The sequence below is a fragment of the Silene latifolia genome, chromosome 3 (assembly GCF_048544455.1).
Source record: "Silene latifolia isolate original U9 population chromosome 3, ASM4854445v1, whole genome shotgun sequence".
Classification (NCBI taxonomy): domain Eukaryota; kingdom Viridiplantae; phylum Streptophyta; class Magnoliopsida; order Caryophyllales; family Caryophyllaceae; genus Silene; species Silene latifolia.
The window spans coordinates 14,578,854-14,598,673 of record NC_133528.1 but is presented as its reverse complement, the minus strand read 5'-3'; the positions used below and the strand labels follow the sequence as shown (position 1 = coordinate 14,598,673).

At 44.5% G+C, this 19,820-nt stretch overlaps 1 protein-coding gene and 3 pseudogenes across 1 annotated transcript; 3 read left to right on the top strand and 1 right to left on the bottom strand.

Annotated features, from left to right (window-relative positions):
* The first annotated feature begins 1,030 nt into the window (after positions 1–1,030).
* On the top strand, positions 1,031–1,171 carry LOC141650207 (U1 spliceosomal RNA; annotated as a pseudogene).
* Positions 1,172–13,080: 11,909 nt separating this feature from the next.
* On the top strand, positions 13,081–13,212 carry LOC141650151 (U1 spliceosomal RNA; annotated as a pseudogene).
* A 756-nt stretch (positions 13,213–13,968) lies between these two features.
* On the top strand, positions 13,969–14,152 carry LOC141650436 (small nucleolar RNA U3; annotated as a pseudogene).
* Positions 14,153–17,483: 3,331 nt separating this feature from the next.
* On the bottom strand, positions 17,484–18,542 carry LOC141648713 (uncharacterized). Its single transcript, XM_074457434.1, has one exon. It carries the CDS (start codon positions 18,540–18,542, stop codon positions 17,484–17,486), a length of 1,059 nt encoding a protein of 352 aa, XP_074313535.1.
* Positions 18,543–19,820: the final 1,278 nt, after the last annotated feature.

The window sequence follows — 19,820 nt, the reverse complement described above, 5'->3', positions numbered from 1 at the left end:
AAGTTCAATATGTTGTCACATTAGTACAACATTGTTAAAAAAAACATATTTCATTCCATTTAAGCAAAACTTGTAACCATTTCAGTAAAACATGTTACTACAATTGAATACGTTGACATTTCAATCTTATAAGCTATTAATTGGTTGAATATGTAAACTTACTTATACAGTATGTTACCTTTAAGTTAAATTTGTTATGAACTCCAAAATGTGTTAACATTATGTTTAATATGTTACCAATTTTGTTCAGTATGTCAAAATTTTAGTTCACATGTTTCCATCTCAGTACTTAATGTCACCTATTTTCGCATCAACACCATCAGTTTAATATTTTACAAAACCAATATATTTGATACCATTTGCATAGGTTACCACTTTATTTTAAGGGATATTCTACATGGTACCCCTTAATTTTTCGACTTTCTACATGGTACCCCTACACCTTTTAAAACATACATGGTACTCCTAATTGTTGTCATTATCACTAAATGTACCCCTAAACTTGATTTTCCGTCAATTAAACTCAGTTTTAGGCGTTAAGTGATTACTTGGACGCGTAACCAAGCTTGTCATTTATCATCCCATGACATAAGGACTCTATTAAACTCAGTTTTAGGCGTTAAGCTTGACCCATCTTATTAGTAAGACGGATAGTCTTGGTTTTAAACAAGACTAATTGTATTAATGGAGATGTGGATATCAGTATGGTGGCCATGAACAAGAGAGGCGAGATTGTAGGGTGGACGTCTAAACGATTGAGTGGTTGGTCTTTGGTTGCTTTGAATCAGTTGCGACCAGATATGGACTAAAATTGTCGTCGAAGTAATGGTTCAAATGTCATTAACTCTTTGATGAAGAAGTTTGAAAAGAACGAGACTCTATATCGCTTTAAAATAAAGATTTATTGAAGTACCATATCGTATGTAAAAGAAAAGAGTGAAAAGAGAATACATATATAAGATTAAAGAAAGACATCGTTTAATTTACTTACCAACCCATCTACTACTGATGGGTAGCCTTCAAAAACAATTTACTTACCTGGATGGGGTCAATGATCATTAATCAAGACTCATGGCCTAGGTTCGTGAGCCTACCTAACGTTTCTTCCCGTGTGGGAGATCGTACATCATAATTTTTTTATTGTGGGGGTCCGCATTCGCGCGACCCTTGCCCATGGCCAGTACAATTTTTTTTTATTGTGGGGGTCCGCATTCGCGCGACCCTTGCCCATGGCCAGTACAATGTTAACAGGTTTAGTTTAATTTAGCACGTTTGATGTATCTCATTAATAATTTTAATCAAAATACATTGTCTCACGTCGCAGTCAAGGTATACATATGGTCTCTTGCTGATATCTTCCTTTTGAGGGTCAAGTTTGACGTTAATTTTTTAAAGTCCAACTCATTGATTCGAAATTCTTAAATCAAGATCAACAATGTTGTTCAACTTTATAGTTTATACTCCGTATGTTGCTAAATGCTGGTGCAATAGATACCTGCAGCAATGTAAGTAGACGCTGCAAGTTTTTATGTCTGTTTAACGATAATTAAAGTGTCTAGTTCTCATCCTCTTAATCTAAATTTTTACTCGACTAGCTAGTAGCAGAAAATCGAAGTCGATAGACTTTATTAATACATCTTCTAGCCTAGATGACTCGAATATTTACTGGCAAGTAACATGACGAGAATCAAAATTTGATTGTAAAGTCGGCATGGATAAATTTGTGATTGCCTCGGATTGTCTAAATGCAATCAATGTGATGTTAAAGACAGACCTTCCCTGTGGTCCTTTTGCTAATATTTTTCATGAGTGTAGGGAACATTTAAAGGACTCATCCCATTTAAAAATTGTGCTTCTCCACCAAAGACACTAGTCCTTGTAATGGTAGTTTTATTTGGGATCATGTCCCATCTTTTGTAATAGATTTACGCACTCTAGATTTTATCTCGGCTTGTACGGTCCTTATTCCCGATCCGCCTCCATGATGTAACTCAACCTTGTTTCATTTTAATATTAGTGTGTTCGTTCCATCCAAAAAAAAAAGCCAGCATCGAATTTTCCATAAATCCCACTTATCACTTTCAAACGAGGAAATAATTGTGACTTTGATCAAAACAAGACATAGAATAGTACAACAACATCAGAGCCTTAGACCAAAATGAGATTATGGGGCTGATGTCCAAACGAATGAAGAGTGGGCGCAACGACTTGAAAAAATAGTTTATTGCATTTCGCACACTAGGTGAGACGACTTAATTCCCATTGATGGGGCATATTCTGCACCGCTGACCTAGTCAACATACTGAGCAAGGTCAAAGCCAAAAGACAGGAAGTCAACATATTAGACAGCCTAACCGACGCAGCCTGTCGGCCTGTCACTTGGGTCTCGGCTAGGCAACTAGCCGGTAGGAGGCAAATCCGCGTACTCACATCCAAAGACCCTCGGCATGGAGCCAACCAGGCCACCGGCTAGCCACGAGTCCCTCGGCGAGGGTAGAATGATCTTTCCACCTGCTAGCCACTTGGCCACTTGGCCACTACGTGACAAAAGGTGAAAGTCTATAAATACTCCTCAATCCTCATTGAGAAAACGATCCACAATTCATCCTAAAACTCACTATTAGTCTGGTATAAGCTCCCTTATCTCTCTACAATATACTTTGCCAAGTAACACACAACTTAATCTCTTTAAGTTTACTGACTTGAGCGTCGGAGTGAGTACGCTCGGTGCCAAGCCGAGCCCTCAGTTTGTTCATCTTAAACAGGAAAGAGCGAAAGGAAGAATCAAGCAAAGACATCATTCTACAAGCTTACGTGGTCACAAATCCTGCTCCGGAATCACACCCGGAACAATTGGTGCCGTCTGTGGGGAGCCATACTAAAAGCTGGTCACCTACCTTACAAAAAAAAAAAAACAACCAAAAACCATTCAAAGAGCTGAGAGGATGTCAAAACAACAAGAAGTAATTGTGAGCGACGAAACCGCATTCTACCAGGATGACGCGTTCCCTAATTCTGAGATCGGGCAGTCCCCCACCGGCCGAGTCATTGAGCTGGTGAAGTACGGGATGCCAAGAGAGCCAGAAACACCGATGCCGACCAGCCAAGTCACTGTCATGGGACATGTGGTCGATGCGGCCAAATTGAAGCTATTCCTGGACCTGATGGGTGGTACGCCGGTTACTCCTGTCACGGCGACAGGGGCGGCGGCGCCTCCACAGGTGACAGGGCCCACATAGTGACTCCGAACAACTTGACCGGAGTAATACAAGGAGCTGGGCATGCAAGGACGCCGGCGGAGCCCGTGGTGCCAGTGGCAGACCAAAGTCCATCCCCCACTCGCGGGAGGACAGCGTCGCCGCGACAACAACGAGGCCACCCCCGAAGAAATGAAGAAAGAAGTCCGACTCTCCAAAGTCGGACAACAAGAAGCCCTTCCCGCCACGGGGAGAGAAGCCGGACTAAGGTTGCGAGGAGCCGATCGCCGCGTGTCATTCGACACGTGGTCAGACAGCCCCTCAGTGCCTATGTCCTCGAAGTCCCGGTGCCGACCAAGCTGAAGCTGCCGCCCATATCATACAAAGGGGATAGCGACCCAACCGACCATGCTGAGGCTTTCAAGTTGTACATGTCGGTGTGGGAGCAACCCGACGAGGTGTGGTGCCGAGTCTTCCCAACGACCCTGCATGGGATGGCACAGAGTTGGTACAAGGGGCTACCTAATGGCTCGGTATACTGCTATGCCGACCTGAGGGACAACTTCATAGCCCAGTACGCCTGTAACAAGAGAAGGGCCGTGGAAACCTCGGATCTCCTAACTATTCGACAGGGGGAGGACGAGTCCCTTCGAAGCTATGTGAAGAGGTTCGATGCTAAGGTTCAGCAGATTCGTGAGCTGAACACCGAACTGGCGGCCTTTGCACTGATGAAAGGCTTGCCGAAAGGCTTGCCGAAAGGCGACTTCAAAAATGAGCTCATCAAGTGCGAGGACCTCAACCTCGACACCGCCAGAAAAATGGCCGATCGAGCTGAAAAGGTGGAGGACTATCACAAGACCTGGGTAGGCCACAGCGAAGCTGGGCACCCAGAGAGGAGGAGCCGCCGGGACAACGTAGATGAAGGACGCCGTGACATGAATAGGTCACGGCCTGAAAGATTTAACAGAAATGTAACTCGGCGGGCGCCGGGGAGTTCGGGACCATACACCCGAAGCGGTACAATGTCTCACCCCCTGGTCAAATCACCGGCCGAGGTCTTTGCCCTAAGTAAGAATGAAGGGCAGAAGTGGGCCAGGCCCCCCAAGGCGAGGGGGGACGGCGACACTAACCAATTTTGTGACTACCACGGCCAAACCGGCCATAAGACCGACAACTGTCGGCATTTGAGGAACGCCATCGAGGAGCTAATCCGAAAAGGGGCCCTTAGCAAGTATGTAGCCGGAGGCCCGGAAACAAGCTCCGACGGGCGAACAAAAATCGTATTCCGAGAGGATGGGAGTGATCCAGGTTGTAACCGGAGGAAACGAGAACGGTGGGTCAGCTAATGGGCACAAACGGCACCTGAATGAGCTATACCAAGCCATCAACTTTGTGCCCAAAACAGCGATCCCCGCTTCCACCGTCCCCGATATAACCATCGGAAAGAAGGACTACGAAGGAGTCATCGCTCCGCACAAATGACCCGCTCGTAGTCCACTTAGACATAGCCAACCACTTGGTCAAAAGGTGCCGATTGACACGGCGCCTACACAAACATCATGTTCGGGGAGTGCTTTCTCAATCTCGGTCCTCAAGATTGAAGACCCGAGCCCTCGCACCAACCCGCTATACAAACTTCTCCGGGGCCGCCTGGTACCCCCGGGTCAATCGATCGCCGGTGATGTTTGGCCAAGTCGATGCGGCCAAGAATGTTTTATCCGAGTTCGTGGTCATTGATGGTTCATCTGCCTACAATGTTCTCATAGGCCGAGTCACTCTGAGCGAGGCCGATGCAGTGATGTCCATCCGGGCCCTGACATTGATGTATGTCTCGGACCGGGGGGAAGCGCAAAAGCTCGTCTCAAAGGACGAAAGAGACGAAGTTGTCAATGTCCAAGTATCTGCCAGAGGGTGCAACATGCAATCCCTCAAAGTGGCGAAAAATCGAGAAAGGGAAGAGCCCATCCTTACAACAGGAGGGTGATCCGATGAGCACCAACAACGTCGGCATGGTCGAAGGAGCCCAGGCCAGGAAGTGGAAATTGACCCGGGCGCACCGTAATCGCTCGGTGTCGGCCTGGAGCCAAAATTCAGAGCCGATCTCCTAGACCTGCTGAGGAAGAACAAAGACGTCTTCGCGTACTCAGCCGCCGAGATGCCAGGCGTGAGCCGGGAGGTGATCGTTCACAAGCTGAACGTACTCTCCACCGCTCGCCCTGTCAAGCAGAAGATGAGGAACTCCTCGGCCGAAAAGGATGAGGCCATCAAGGCCGAGGTAGACAAACTATTAGAGGCGGGCTTTATCATGCCTTGTACTTACCCTGAGTGGCTAGCAAATGTTGTAATGGTAAAGAAGTCATCAGGGGGGTGGAGGATGTGTGTTGATTTTACAAATCTTAATAAAGCATGCCCCAAAGATTGCTATCCCTTGCCTCGAATAGATAGTTTAATTGACGCAATGGCAGGCTACACTATGCTGAGCCTGCTAGACGCCTTCTCAGAGTACCATCAGGTATTCATGGCCGAGGAAGACATGCCTAAGTGCGCATTCATCACCATATACGGCACATACATGTATAAAATGATGCCGTTCGGTTTGAAAAACGCTGGCGCAACTTACACTAGACTGGTGGACAAAGTGTTTCAAGATCAAAAAGGGCGAAACATCGAGGCTTACGTCGACGATGCTATTGTAAAAAGCAAGTCTGACAGCGAGCACTTGGCCGATTTGAGCGAAACATTTTGTTCACTAAGGAAATATAAGATGAAGCTTAACCCAATGAAATGCAACTTCGGTGTCCGGGCCGGCAAGTTCCTCGGCGTGCTTGTCAGCGCCAGGGGAATTGATGCCAATCCAGAGAAAGTCCAAGCAATACTAGACCTGCCGGAGCCGAGGAATCGAAAAGAGGTTATGATGCTGACCGGGAGGATGGCGGCTCTCGCCCGCTTCATCTCTCGGTCGGCCGACAAGAGCACCCCATTCTTTAAAGTGTTGAAGGGGAATAAAGACTTTTGCTGAGGGGAGGAAGAGAGTGCGGCTTTCAAACAACTGAAAGCCCACCTACTAACTCTCCCGACCCTGTCCAGGCCGACGCTGGGGGAGACGCTATACCTATATTTAGCAGTTACCTCGGCCACGGTCAGTGCCGTAATTGTCAGGGAAGAAAATAAGCAGCAACACCCAATCTACTTTATCAGCCATACACTGCTGGCCGCCGAAAGAAATTACCCATTGATTGAAAAAGCGGCCTTCGCCGTCGTCGTTGCCGCAAGGAAGTTAAAACCCTACTTCGACGCACATCCCGTGACGGTCTTAACCGACCAGCCATTGGACAAAGCCTTAGAAAAATTCGAAAAATCCGGCCGACTTATCAAATGGGCAGTGGAGCTATCCGGCTTCGGCATTCAGTACAAACCGAGGCCTTCGATAAAGGGGCAAGCACTTGCAGACTTCCTAGCCGAGTACACTTATCAAGAAGAATCACATCCCGGTGTGTGGGAAGTATACACCGACGGGTCCTCCACGGCAAACAGCTCAGGAGCCGGCATCCTTATCACCAGCCCTAACGGGGACGAGTTTGAGTACGCCTTGAAGTTTACCTTCTCGGCCTCAAACAACGAATCCGAATATGAGGCGGTGATAACTGGAGTCGAGTTAGCTAGAGCTGCCGGGGCGGAGCATATTGTGTTGAAGACAGATTCACTCCTAGTGACCAATCAAATCAGATGAGAGTATGAGGCTCGAGACGACGGGATGGTGAGATACCTGGAAAGGGTAAAAGCCGACACTGCAAAATTGAAATCTTTCCAAATACAGTGCATTCCCAGGTCTGAGAACAACCGAGCCGACGCTCTCTCAAAACTTGCCAGTTCAAGCATCAAGAATGTCGGTCGAACCGTCTTTGGTGGATATCGGAATGCTAAAAGCATCACTGAGACCGTCGGCATGGTGGGCGACATCGAAGCCGAGACGACGTGGATGACTCCGATAATGAAATACAAACTAACAAAAGAGTTACCGGAGGACCGCAGTCTCTCTCAGAAGATAAGAAGGATCGCCGCAAGGTACTTGGTGTTCGAAGGAGAACTATACAGAAGGTCCGTGATAAGACCACTTTTGAAATGTGTCGGCCCAGCCGACGCGGAGCTCATACTGACAGAGATTCACGAAGGCATCTGTGGACATCACATGGGGGCCAGAACGCTATCCCATAAAGCTCTCCGAGCCGGCTACTTCTGGCCTACCATGATTGAGGATTCCAGAGCTAAGACCAAGAAGTGCAAGAATTGTCAGATGCATGCTCCGGTGATACACGCACCTTCCCGAGACTTGCAACCAAGACTTAGCCCCTACCATTTGCACAAAGGGGGGATGGATTTATTAGGGCCATTTCCGACGGCCTCCGGAGGAAGGAAGTACCTAATCGTCGCCGTTGACTACTTCACCAAATGGGTCGAAGCTGTCGCGGTACCTACCAAGACCACGGCGGCCGTAAGAAAGGTGATTTGGGAGAACGTCATAACTCGATTTGGGTTGCCCCAAGTCATGGTATTTGACCACGGCCGAGAGTTTTGGAGCGACATGGTAATGAACTGGTTGGAGGTTCGGTATCAAATTTGCATACTCCTCCGTCTGCCACCCTCAGAGCAACGGGCAGGCGAAAGCAGCTAATAAAACAATCCTAAACGGGCTGAAAAAGAAGGTTGAAGATCTAAAGGGAAGGTGGGCTGATGAACTACCCGACGTCCTGTGGTCCCTTAGAACCACGGAGAAAGAAGCAACGGGGTACAATCCATTCCACCTTGTCTATGGGTCTGAGGCCGTCCTGCCAATCAAGCAAACGGCGGTGCCGACATTCAGAACGCAAACTTTTGACCCAGTCGAAAATGAGGAAGGCCTGAGAGCCTCCCTAGACCTGGTCGAAGAAAGTCGAGACACGGCACGGCTTAACTTGGCAGTATATCAAAACCGAATGAGAAGAGCATACAACCGTAGGGTCCACAAAAGAGACTTAAGAGTAGGAGATCTAGTCCTAAGAAAGTCGGCCGCAACCAACAAATGAAACATCCATGGTAAAATGACGGCCAACTGGGAAGGACCCTACAAGGTGGTTGAAGAAATGAGGCCGGGAACATACCGGCTGACAGACATGGAGGGTGTTCCTCTAATGAGCCATTGGAACACAGACAACCTAAGGAAATACTTTGTATAGCGGCGGAGGTGTCCGAGACCATTGTGGGCACACCAACGCTTGATCATACCTTATGAAGAGTGATCCAAGTTTTCCATTGAAATGCTTGTCCCCTCCATAGTCGTACCAAGGTAGACGCCGCGGCCAACGCCGGGCAGTCACGAGTAGACGCCACGACCAAGGCCGGGCAGTCACTACAACGCAGTTGATACTCGCGAAAGCGACCAACATGCTTAGGAACGTATAAGTACAGTTGAGAAATGCAAATCTGACCGCCTCGGCCAATCCGGGAGTGGCAGAGGAAGCGATCAATATGTCTACAGATACGAACGCTGTCGAGCCGTAACCTCGATTGCCTCGGCCAAAGCCGGGAGTGACGGGGACACAACAACCGATACGCTAACATGTTCACAACGGCGGTTGGGAAACGCAAATCTGACCGCTCCGGCTAAGACCGGAAGTGGAGGAGGAAGCGACCGACATGCCAACATGTTTAAAAACGTTTAAGTACAATTGAGATGCGCCTTCTAACTGCCTCGGCCAAGCCGAAAGTAAAAACGAAAAAGCACTCAATATGTTGAAACGTAAGAAGACAACTTAATGGAGGCATAATAAACAAACTTTATTGAAAAATGTTTACAGGTGAGGCAAAACAAAGTCGACGGCCGTCCCCATAGGGATAGCCTAAACACAACCTACCAAAGTTTAACAAAAACAAAAGGTACAACAAAAGGTTACAGACATAAGACTTGAAGCGCCAAAAGGATGGCGGGGAGGAAAGGCTCAATAGTTGGCCCCGAACAGTGGGCCGTCAAGGGCCGGGTGAATCGGTGACGACCGCCCGTCTCCCTATGCTTATTTCTGCTCGCCACCGGCAGCAGTAGCAGCATCACCATCAGTGGGAGGCCCAGAAGCCGATTTGGCAGCTTCATCTGCCTTTGCCCTCTCAGCTTCCTCCCTGGCCGCCTTCACCTTAGCATCCCGGGCCGCCTTCTCCGCAGCCTCCTCAGCGGCCTTCGCCGCCTTTGCCTTCTCCGCCGCCTTTGCCTCCGCAGCAGCCGCCTTCTCATCAAGAAGCCGGTCAAAATCTTTCCACGGGAAGGAGCTTTCAGGAAGGAGCTCTTTAATTACATCCCTGGTAGCATCTTCGGCCTGGTCCCGTCATCGGGCACACATGTCGTGATGCCGACATTTTTCAGCGTCTCAATGTCCTCCTCCCTCCGGCAAGGATAGCCTTTGTGTTCTTGTGCTCCTTCGCCTCGGCCCGAATGCGAGCCTTCCATCTCTCCTTCTGCTCAACCACGGCCTTATAGCCGCCCTCAAATTTGTCTTTCTCCTCCAAAGAAATTAGCAAACACGGCCTCCGCAGCCTCAACCTTGGCTCTCTCGGCTAGGACCGCCTTTTCAGCGTCCTCCCTAAGTTTTCGCTCAGCAAGGAGGTCCTTCTTGGCGGCATGGAAGTCTTTCTTCGACTTCTCGGCCTCCTTCTTAGAAGCAGCAAGCTCGGTCCTAAGACGTTCAAGCACAGGGCCAGTTGAAGCCATGACCGTTTCTTGCTCCATAATATGAGCGCCGGCTATTTCAGTCCACCTCCCCAGCCTCTTGGACAACCTTCTGCCTTCCGCCACAAGCTGAGCAGGGGAAACCTTCTGGGATGAGGAGTCAATGGTGACGTTCTTATCGCCCGTCTGCACAGGCTGCTTCTCCAATTGCCGTTCAGTGAGAACGACAGCTGACGGCGGCTGATCTACAAAAAACCCTGACAAAGCATCCATGTCAACATTCATTGACATGTCGAAAGCCCGTCATCAGAATGCCCAATGAACCTCGCTAAATCCGAGCCATGGGTTAGATCCGTACCGTCTTAGCCTTCTTGAGCGAGGGTCGGCGGTCCCTTTCCTTTCCCGGCCTCGGTAACAGCAGCAGCGGCAGGCTCGTCCTCTTTTCTCTTATTTGAAGGAGGAGGACCCTCCACAACAGTGACCTCCTCTTCAACATCGACGACCACCCGCTCCTTTTGGACTACGGGGATTGAAGATTGAGCTGGAGTTGACGCCGTTGCCGCCGTAGACGTTGTCTTTGGTCTCCGGCGCGGCACGTTACCAAAGAATCTGCGCTGAGCCGCCGCCACATCCAGTGCCTTCAACTGCTGCTCCATAAGTTCGTGAGGGGCCGGTCTGCGATCACGTGGCCCGGCCTTAGGATGCAGCTCAACAACTCTCCCGTTCTCGTCAAGTCCCAACCTCTTGAGGATGGAGACAGCGATTCGGGCAAATCGGTCCGCAAAAAAAACGAAGCGGGAGTTAAGCAAAAGAAATAAACCAAGGTCCAAATACAGAAACATAAAAAGCAAAGATGGGCCTCATACCGACCCGACTCACCCTGGATGAGGGCCGGTATGAGGCCGACGTGGCAGAGCAGCTCATCCTGAAGAACGATCTGCGTCGAGGGCATCCATCCCTTCGGCGTGCCATCCTTCTCGGCCTCAAATGCCCTCATTGCCCGAAATGTCGTCCTCATTAAGATAGACCTTCAAGGCGTCCATCTTAAGCTTATTCCAGGAGACATATTTGTCATGCTCCCCTTGATTCTCACACCGCAAATTGACGCGCTCGAAAGGACCGGCAATGAGTAGTCCTCCGGAACCTCAACGTATACCCACCGCCCCTTCCAGTCCTTGCAAGATGTCAACTTGGAAACGGTGACATAACCCGCCTCGGTCCTCAGTATGCTATACCACCCCGTGCCACCAAGGGTAGTCTGCCGAAGATGGTGGAGCCGGCGGAATAGGTTCACCGTTGGGGCCTCCCCTTTAAAAAGACACAACCATACAAAGCCAATAATCGTCCTGATGGCCAACGGATGCAGTTGGGCCACGACGACATTCATGGCTTTAATTATGGCAGCAACGTATTCATTCAGAGGAAACCGGAGCCCATACTCCAGGTGTCTGATGTATACACCGATACAACCCTCGGGAGGGCAACAGACGGCCTGACCCTCCTCAGGGACAATTATTTTATACCCCCTGCCGAAGGAGTAATGATCCTCAAAAAGGTCAGAACCGGAGCAACTAGCGAACTTGTTCGTCCAGGCACGATCAGGACTGATCGAACAGGCGTCGCCGTGCCACGAGAAATGCGGCCTCTTTACGACAGAAGGGGTCGCCTCATCATCGTCATCATCAAAACCCTCCAAAAATTGCTCATCAATTTCAGGAGAAAGCGGCTTGGGACCCCCAAACCCTATCGGGGTGACAACCAGTGGCTCCTCTTCATCAGGACGCGACGGTTCGCCCCCCGGCGCAGAGGTACTGGGTTGAGCATCCGCAGAAGACATAGTGACAACAAAAACTTAACAATTAAAAAGTTGGAAAAATTTGTTTGTTTACCTTGGAAAAAGTGCTACGCCGAGTAACGCTTTGAAGACTAGAGAGAAATTCCTTCGAAAAACTAAGAGAGGGGAATTTTTTTTTGAGAAAATGAAGTTTGATGGCCAAAAAACGGGGCACACTGCCCTATTTATAGAGCAAAGCCCATGAGGCGGACCAATCAGGGCAAAGCCCATGAAACGTTCACCAATCAATGCCAAGCCACGTGTCAAGCATGCAGCCACGGAATGGCAATCGACATACAGTTACCAAACTTCTTCGACACGCTCCTTGGTATCTGCTTGCTAACGGCCAGCTGATCAACAAAGCAAAGACAAAGACCAGGGGCAATCAAAAGTACAAACGGCACTCTCAACCTTGGTCTCGGCCAGCGCCATTTTCTTTTCCACATAGGATGTCCATTACACATCCATGCGGAGGGGGGATATGGTACGGCCTGAACAGAACCAAACCGAGGAAGAAGAAGCCGGGGAAGAAGTTCAACTTGCGCAGAATACGCTCAACACTCATCGAAGGTCCATACCACGGCATAGACTACGCTGGGGGCAAATTGATGGGGCATATTCTGCACCCGCTGACCGAGTCAACATACTGAGCAAGGTCAAAGCCAAAAGACAGGAAGTCAACATATTAGACAGCCTAATCGACGCAGCCTGTCGGCCTGTCACTTGGGTCTCGGCTAGGCAACTAGCCAGCCGGGAGGCACATCCGCGTACTCACATCCAGTACCCTCGGCATGGAGCCAACCAGGCCAGCCGGCCTGCCACGAGTCCCTCGGCCGAGGGTAGAACAGTCTTTTCACCTGCTAGCCACTTGGCCACTACGTGACAAAAGGTGAAAGTTTATAAATACTCCTCAATCCTCATTGAGAAAACGATCTACAATTCATCCTAAAACTCACTATTAGTCTGGTATAAGCTCCCTTATCTCTCTACAATATACTTTGCCAAGTAACACACAACTTAATCTCTTTAAGTTTACTGACTTGAGCGTCGGAGTGAGTACACTCGGTGCCAAGCCGAGCCCTCAGTTTGTTCATCTTAAACATGAAAGAGCGAAAGGAAGAATCAAGCAAAGACATCATTCTACAAGCTTACGTGGTCACAAATCCTGCTCCGGAATCACACCCGGAACACCCATAACCGGAGTATAAATTACATAAGAATAAAGATTTATTAGATTACCACATCGGTCATTAAGGAAAATAGTTAGAATAGAATACGTATATAAGATAAGAGAAGGATATTTAGCGAATTACATACAACCCATCTACTATAGATGGGTAGCTTTTAAAAACAAATTACTTACCTGGACGGGGTCAATGATCAAGGTTCATGGCCTAGGTTGGTGCGCCTGCCTAACGTCTCCCCAAATGGGAGATCGTACGTCATAATTTTTTAAGTGTGGGGGTTTGCGTTTGTGCGACCCCTGCCCATTGCTATTGCAAACTTATTGTCCATCGTGTTGTACACTTATACCCCTGTCTACCAGTTGCAAGAGCTTGAAGCATTTCGGAAATGAAGTAATCATTCGTGGCTCGACATGCACGCAAAATCAAGACAAAAACAAGAGGTTTAGACAATAGCGATAATTGGGTGTATGCTCACAGCAAAATCCCAAAAGTGAAATCGACGTCTAGTGTACCAACGACTCATTTATGTCTCACCATTCTTTTGCTCGACATTGCTAATTGCCTTCTTTAGTTATGAAGTTTCAGAAGGGGGAAAATATTTCTCTATAAAGCCTTCTTCATCTTGAGCCTCGCTCGTTTCAATACTACCCAAAGGTAAATAATAATTCCAACTCGGGTCTTGGCTCAACTTCCATTCTCGGGTTACTTGCTATAAATCCATCTCAAGAGCTAATATAATTGTGTTACGAACACAACACACAAATATGTATTATGGCCCAGCTCCCAGGCCCATAAAACACCGCCCTTAGGCACCTTGAATATCACTTAATCGACACTCTAAACACGTACTAAACCCGTCTCGTCACCTTTGAACATATCTTAATTAGAATGACCACCGTATCTAAAATGACTCGATAAAACGTAAACTTTGCTAGTCCTCAAACAAACTCATATAGTCCATAGCCCTTCTATATTTTGTACCATCGGTCGCATAACCACACCGGCAAAGTAGTATAAAAACACATATTTATATTAGATCAAAGTTGGTTATTATGCATGACCTTACTTGAAAGGATCTTTCCTATAGGGTTGTATCTTTGTATCCTTGAGATCTACAGAGGTAGGTGACTGGGTGTGGTTGATGAACCAATAGCCGTGCTATCAGAGCGTGATTAACGGCTGCCAACAATCAGTCGATTGTAGGTGCACTGTAGATGATCGCACGGTTGTCTGACACATCTTTCTATCTTTTTTAACCGGTTATGTCTAACATACGAGTTTTCGAGCTTCACAGCAAAAACGTATTTTAAAATTGCTCACTGCAATAGGAAGCTTCCTTAGAGACCGTAACTTAGGTGTTTGCCACAAAAAAAAAAAAAAAAAAAAAAAAACGCTTTTAGATGGATTCGAACATAGGACCTCCCACAAAACCAACATTTAGTCTATAGAACCTAACCACCACTCGTCCACTCCAAGCAAATCAATCAATCAATGTATATATATAAAAGAGGCTTTTTTCAGGCATCGTGAGAGAGTCCATACTTTTAAAACTACCTAAATTATAAAACTAATATTAAATATTAATGTTATTTAATTAAAATTTTGAACTATTATCTAAAATTTATCTTTAAAACATAACTACATTATTAAAATCTTACGGATTTTACTTGAACTATGATCCATGTATTCAATTCAAAAACTACATCTCTACTCTAAATAAAAAAATCGTAAATGCCCTCCCTGGCCCTCATTATAAAAACCTTAACATGTGTCCTTTCAAACCTTATTTTGTGACTAATATTGTAGTGGTCTTTTATATATTGTAGCTTCAGATTATATAGCATGGACGCATCGTGTTTCAATTTTGATGGTTTTATTTATGAGATTTAATTTTTATTTCAGGAAATAATGACACATGCAGATTCCAGACTATTCAACATATTATTCACGCTTGGTAAGCATCAATTTACGGTACCTCTAACATATTATTCACACATGTACGGAGTATGATGTATATTAAGGTGTAAATTATCATATTATTCATATAGATATACATATTAGTGACGCTAAATCATCAAATCTTACCGTATACATACTATCAAAGATGATTCATAAGAGCTAACTTGCTTTGTTTTTATATTTTCCATATTTTTTGTGTAGGTGTGGAGTCTGTGGACTAAAAAATTATACACATGATCAGGAGGTTGCATATACTATGGCAAATCTTTTTGACCAAAAATAAATATACAATGGCAAATCTAATACGGAGTAATGAAATAGATCAGGCATAAAATTAAAGGCCTAAACCAAACTCTAATACTCTATCATAAATACCTATCATCATATAATTGAACCCTATAAGAAGTCGTAGTCCCTCCAAAGATAATTTTGCTAAAGCAAATTGATAGGCTCATAAATAACCTCCTTTTTCTCCCTAGAGAAAGAGTTCATTATAAAGGATTACAAAATTTAATTATTATTTTATTTGTCGCGGTTATTTATTTATCTTCAAATATACACCGCACTGGTTGACAAAAAAGAGTAATTATTCGAAAAGACGATTTCACAATAGTTGTATTGTGCGTTTATCATTAAATAGATATGAAGTTAAAATGTCACGTAGAGTCACGATAAATAATCAAAAGATCACGAAAAAATATATAGAGAACGGGAGAATGGTCTTTTAATAAATTAATAAAAGACGTTTTTTCCAAATTTTGTGAAAGTTAAAAGATAAACTACATGAATAATAAAACTCATAGTGCATGGGAAGCCGTATTCTACGAGACTTTGATACAAATAAGAACACTACCATAAATCCAAAACTCCTAAATTTTATCAATAGGAATATGGGTGCAGTATATATATTGATACTAATTTTGACTTATGTATAAGTTGGATATCACGATTACTCATAGGGTTTGTACATATATTTATCAATAAGTCTTTATTATGATGGGTATGTATATCTGTCATAAGCCTGTGACAGGCCAATTATCACTCATATTAGTAGACAAAACAAAAGTAAGAGTGTCCAGGAAATTACAAATGATTTATTTTTATCCACCCAAATGAATATTGTCCGTCATTAATGAGAATTTGTGTAAATTTTTAGAGAGCACGCACATAAAGGTGTCATTATTTTAGGTAGTACTCCGTATATACATAAAGGTGTTCATTGTTGTGAGTAATATTTAGGATATATCCGAAAGATACTCCAAGTTGAATTCATATGAATCATATCTAAGTTAGTAAATTGACTCGAAATGAACTTAGGCGGAATTGAACTGAAATTAAAAATAAGGTTAATACGCATAACACCGATATAATTTAACGTGACTTGAAATTAAATTGATTGAATGTCTGACAAGTCAATTGACTTAACGATGACAAACATATATTTTCACAATGTAAGAATTGACATTTTTATAAGCTTATTAAAAACATAACAACATTTAGTCACCGTGAAACGCACGGGCATGAAATCTAGTTTATATGATAAAATCAAGTGCTTAAAGTTAATATTGAGTAAATATTGTTCAAGTCCAAAATGCATTTATAGTCTTAACATTGAATATTTAATTTAAACGCCCTAATAAATCATCAAAATATGCTTGGTGTTTTAGTCAGTGTGTGAACTGTAAGTCGAAGGGTTTTACGTCGCGGGTTCTATTTCCCTGAACCACACCTTTTTTTTTTTTTTTTTTTTTTTTTTTTTTTTTTTGGCTAAGTCGCTCGGCGGCTGAGCGGTTTGGCCTCAAGTCGCTTTCCTGCTCAGCGACCTTAGTCCTAATCCTAGCATCGCTAAAACCGAGCCTACATGGACCCATTTAGGGTAATTAGTTTCAAAGTCACCCCATTTCATTAAATTCTTTGTTATAAAACCTCATTTTAGAAAAAAATTCGAGAAAACGTGTATATGAATATGTTGTACTTGAATACATGTATCTATCTTATTAAAGGTCTTAAACCGGGACCGATGATACATTATTTTCACCCTTGACATCCTGCGTAAATATGATATTTAGTCAAACTAGATCAAGCCATATAATAAAAATGGATTGAATGGAGTAACAGATTGCGTGCTACCTGACAAGGAGCTTCAAAGAAACCAGCTGATCGTGGGTTGAAGCTGATGAGGGTGGAATTAGCTGCCATTCTCACGTACAAACAATAAACTGCTGAATTAGCTTGATTTTGTAGTTGTGTAATACTAAGCCTCATTCATTCGTTTGTATTTATAGAGGAATTTATTAAGGATACAAAATCAAGTCAATGTGCAACTGATTCAAAACCGAGTCAATCGACTCCTATTCTTTCTCCTAGTCCTTCTAGTCAGATTTAGGGGGTGTTTGGTTGGAGGTCTATAAGAAAGGGAAAAGGAAACAAAGTTATTTTTGTTGATCACTTCTCTCATTATATATGGCTTTACCCGCTAAAACAAAAATCCGACACCGAGTCCGTTTTTCTTAAATTTTGAGCTCTTGTTGAAATTTTTTTTGGGAAATCAATTCGTCGATTTTATTCGGATAATGGTGGTGAGTTTAAGAAATTTACTCCGAATTTACATATTAATGCACCTCACATTTCCTCCTCACGTTCTGCTTGGCTGCATCTCCTTCCTTGTTACTCGACGAGCTGCTCATGGCGTTAGCTTGATACGCACCCTGCTGTCCACGACCTTGTGACCTGCCCCTACCACGTCCTCTTCCATATCCACCGCGTCTTCCTCTTCCTCTTTCTCTACTTTTCACAACCTCATATCCGTGCTTGTCATAGCAGTTTTCCTCCGTGTGATAAAATTTTCCACAATGGCTGCATTGTGGAGGTTCAACCTCCTCTTCTCCTTCTGTTTTCGTGTAGCTCCCCTTGCCTCTTCCTGCTCCATAGGACCTCACGGACATGGCTGCCTCGTTGCTTTCCTCCTTCACTTTCGTCACATTCGAATGCCTTTCTTCACGTAGGACTAGTGCATATGCGCGTGGTAAGGTGGTGATGGGGTTTTCCATCAATAAATTTGTACGGACATGACCGTATAAATTCTTATCGAGTCCCATCAAAAACTGATGGACTTTTTCTTCTTCCTTTTCTTTCGCCATTACAGACGCTGCACCACAAGTGCAAGGCGGAATTTTACTGTAATTAGCAAGCTCATCCCATATGGTTTTGAGTTTTGTGTAATACTCAACAACCGTCATTCTTCCTTGTTTGCATTCCATCAATTCCCCTTTCAACTGGTGCACTCTTGGCGCGTTCCCAGCCGAGTAACAATCCTTCAATTCCTCCCATACTTCAGCAACAGTTAATTCAAACGCTATGCTCGGATGTAACTTTGGGTCGATTACATTCCGTAACCATGCCTTTAACATGGCATTACACGATCTCCATGCTACTGCTTCTACATCTTCTCCGTCAACATCAGATGGTCGCTTGACCTTTCCCTCAACAAAGCTCAATTTGTTCTTAGCATCTAAGCCGTTTTTGACTGCGGCGGCCCATAAATCGTAGTTTTCGCCATTGAAAACGATTTGGGTGAGGGATAGGTTGGGATTATCTGATGGGTGAAGATATAAAGGGGAACTTGAGGGAATGTTTTTGGGTTTTGTATTTTTGCCATCGTCTCCTGGCATCTTCGTTTTCTGTTTGATTCAACGTAGAAAGTTTTGTTTTTTTTTTTTTTTGTGAAACCCTAGCTCTGTGATACCATGAGAAAGTTAACAGAGGAAGGTAAACGATTGATTTGTATTGCTTTCACCAATTTACAATGTTCCAATATATACACATATGCTAGGCTATGACATTACCCTAATACAATATAATATTTCCATAACTAAAATATACACCATATCATATCAAATAATTCGTTTATACGATACGATATTCTTAATACGGTTTCCATAGTTACCTTAGGATTGGGATTTGGGAGGGTTCAGTTAGAACTAGCTCCGCACCAAAAGCCCTCAAAATGATCCTTCTCTTAAGACTCATTATAACTAGCAAAGTAGACATGCACGCAAAATCAAGAAACATACATGTTCGAAGGTTTTAGACAAAAACAAGAGGTTTAGACAATAGCGATAATTTGGTGTACACCAAAACTTGGGAGAGACGGTTTCTCACTAAGTTATTGAGAGACCAATCATTCGTACCCTTTTTGTTGTTGATCGTGACATAGTAATTTCGTACCTATTTACATAATAAATGTACACATTTTAATTATCATTAATCATGATTTGTACCTATTTTATTATCTTTAGTACCACTTTTTTTAAAAATTATACAATGATCTCTCAATAAAGTTTATTAAGAGACCGTCTCTCAGAAGACCTACTCTTTGGTGTATGCTCACAGCAAAATCTCAATAGTGAAATCGACGTCTACTGTACCAACGACTCATTTATGTCTCACCATTCTTCGACATTGCTAATTGCCTTCTCCAGTTGTGAAGTTTCAGAAGGGGGGAAATATTTCTCTATAAAGCCTTCTTCATCTTAAGCCTCGTTTCAATACTACCCAAAGGTAGATAATAATTCCAACTCGGGTCTTGGCTCAACTTCCATTCTCGGGTTACTTGCTATAAATCCATCTCAAGAGCTAATATAATTGTGTTACGTCGAACGCAATACACAAATATGTATTATGGCCCAGCCCCCAGGCCCATAAAACACCTCCCTTAGGCACCTTGAATATCACTTAATCGACACTCTAAACACGTACTAAACCCGTCTCGTCACCTTTGAACATACCTTTATTAGAATGACCTAAATCAAATCCATTCATTTTTATTAAGTACCGTCTAAAGTTGACCTAACTAAAAAAAAAGAACATTTCAAATAATTTAATCTTCCTGAAAAGTACTCGACTTAAACATAAATCAATCAGAACTAACCCATACTTCAAGGGGAGTG

Bases quoted from the DNA above. Each gene is read 5' to 3' on its own strand.
- LOC141648713 (XM_074457434.1), bottom strand. From the start codon at position 18,542: ATGCCAGGAGACGATGGCAAAAATACAAAACCCAAAAACATTCCCTCA.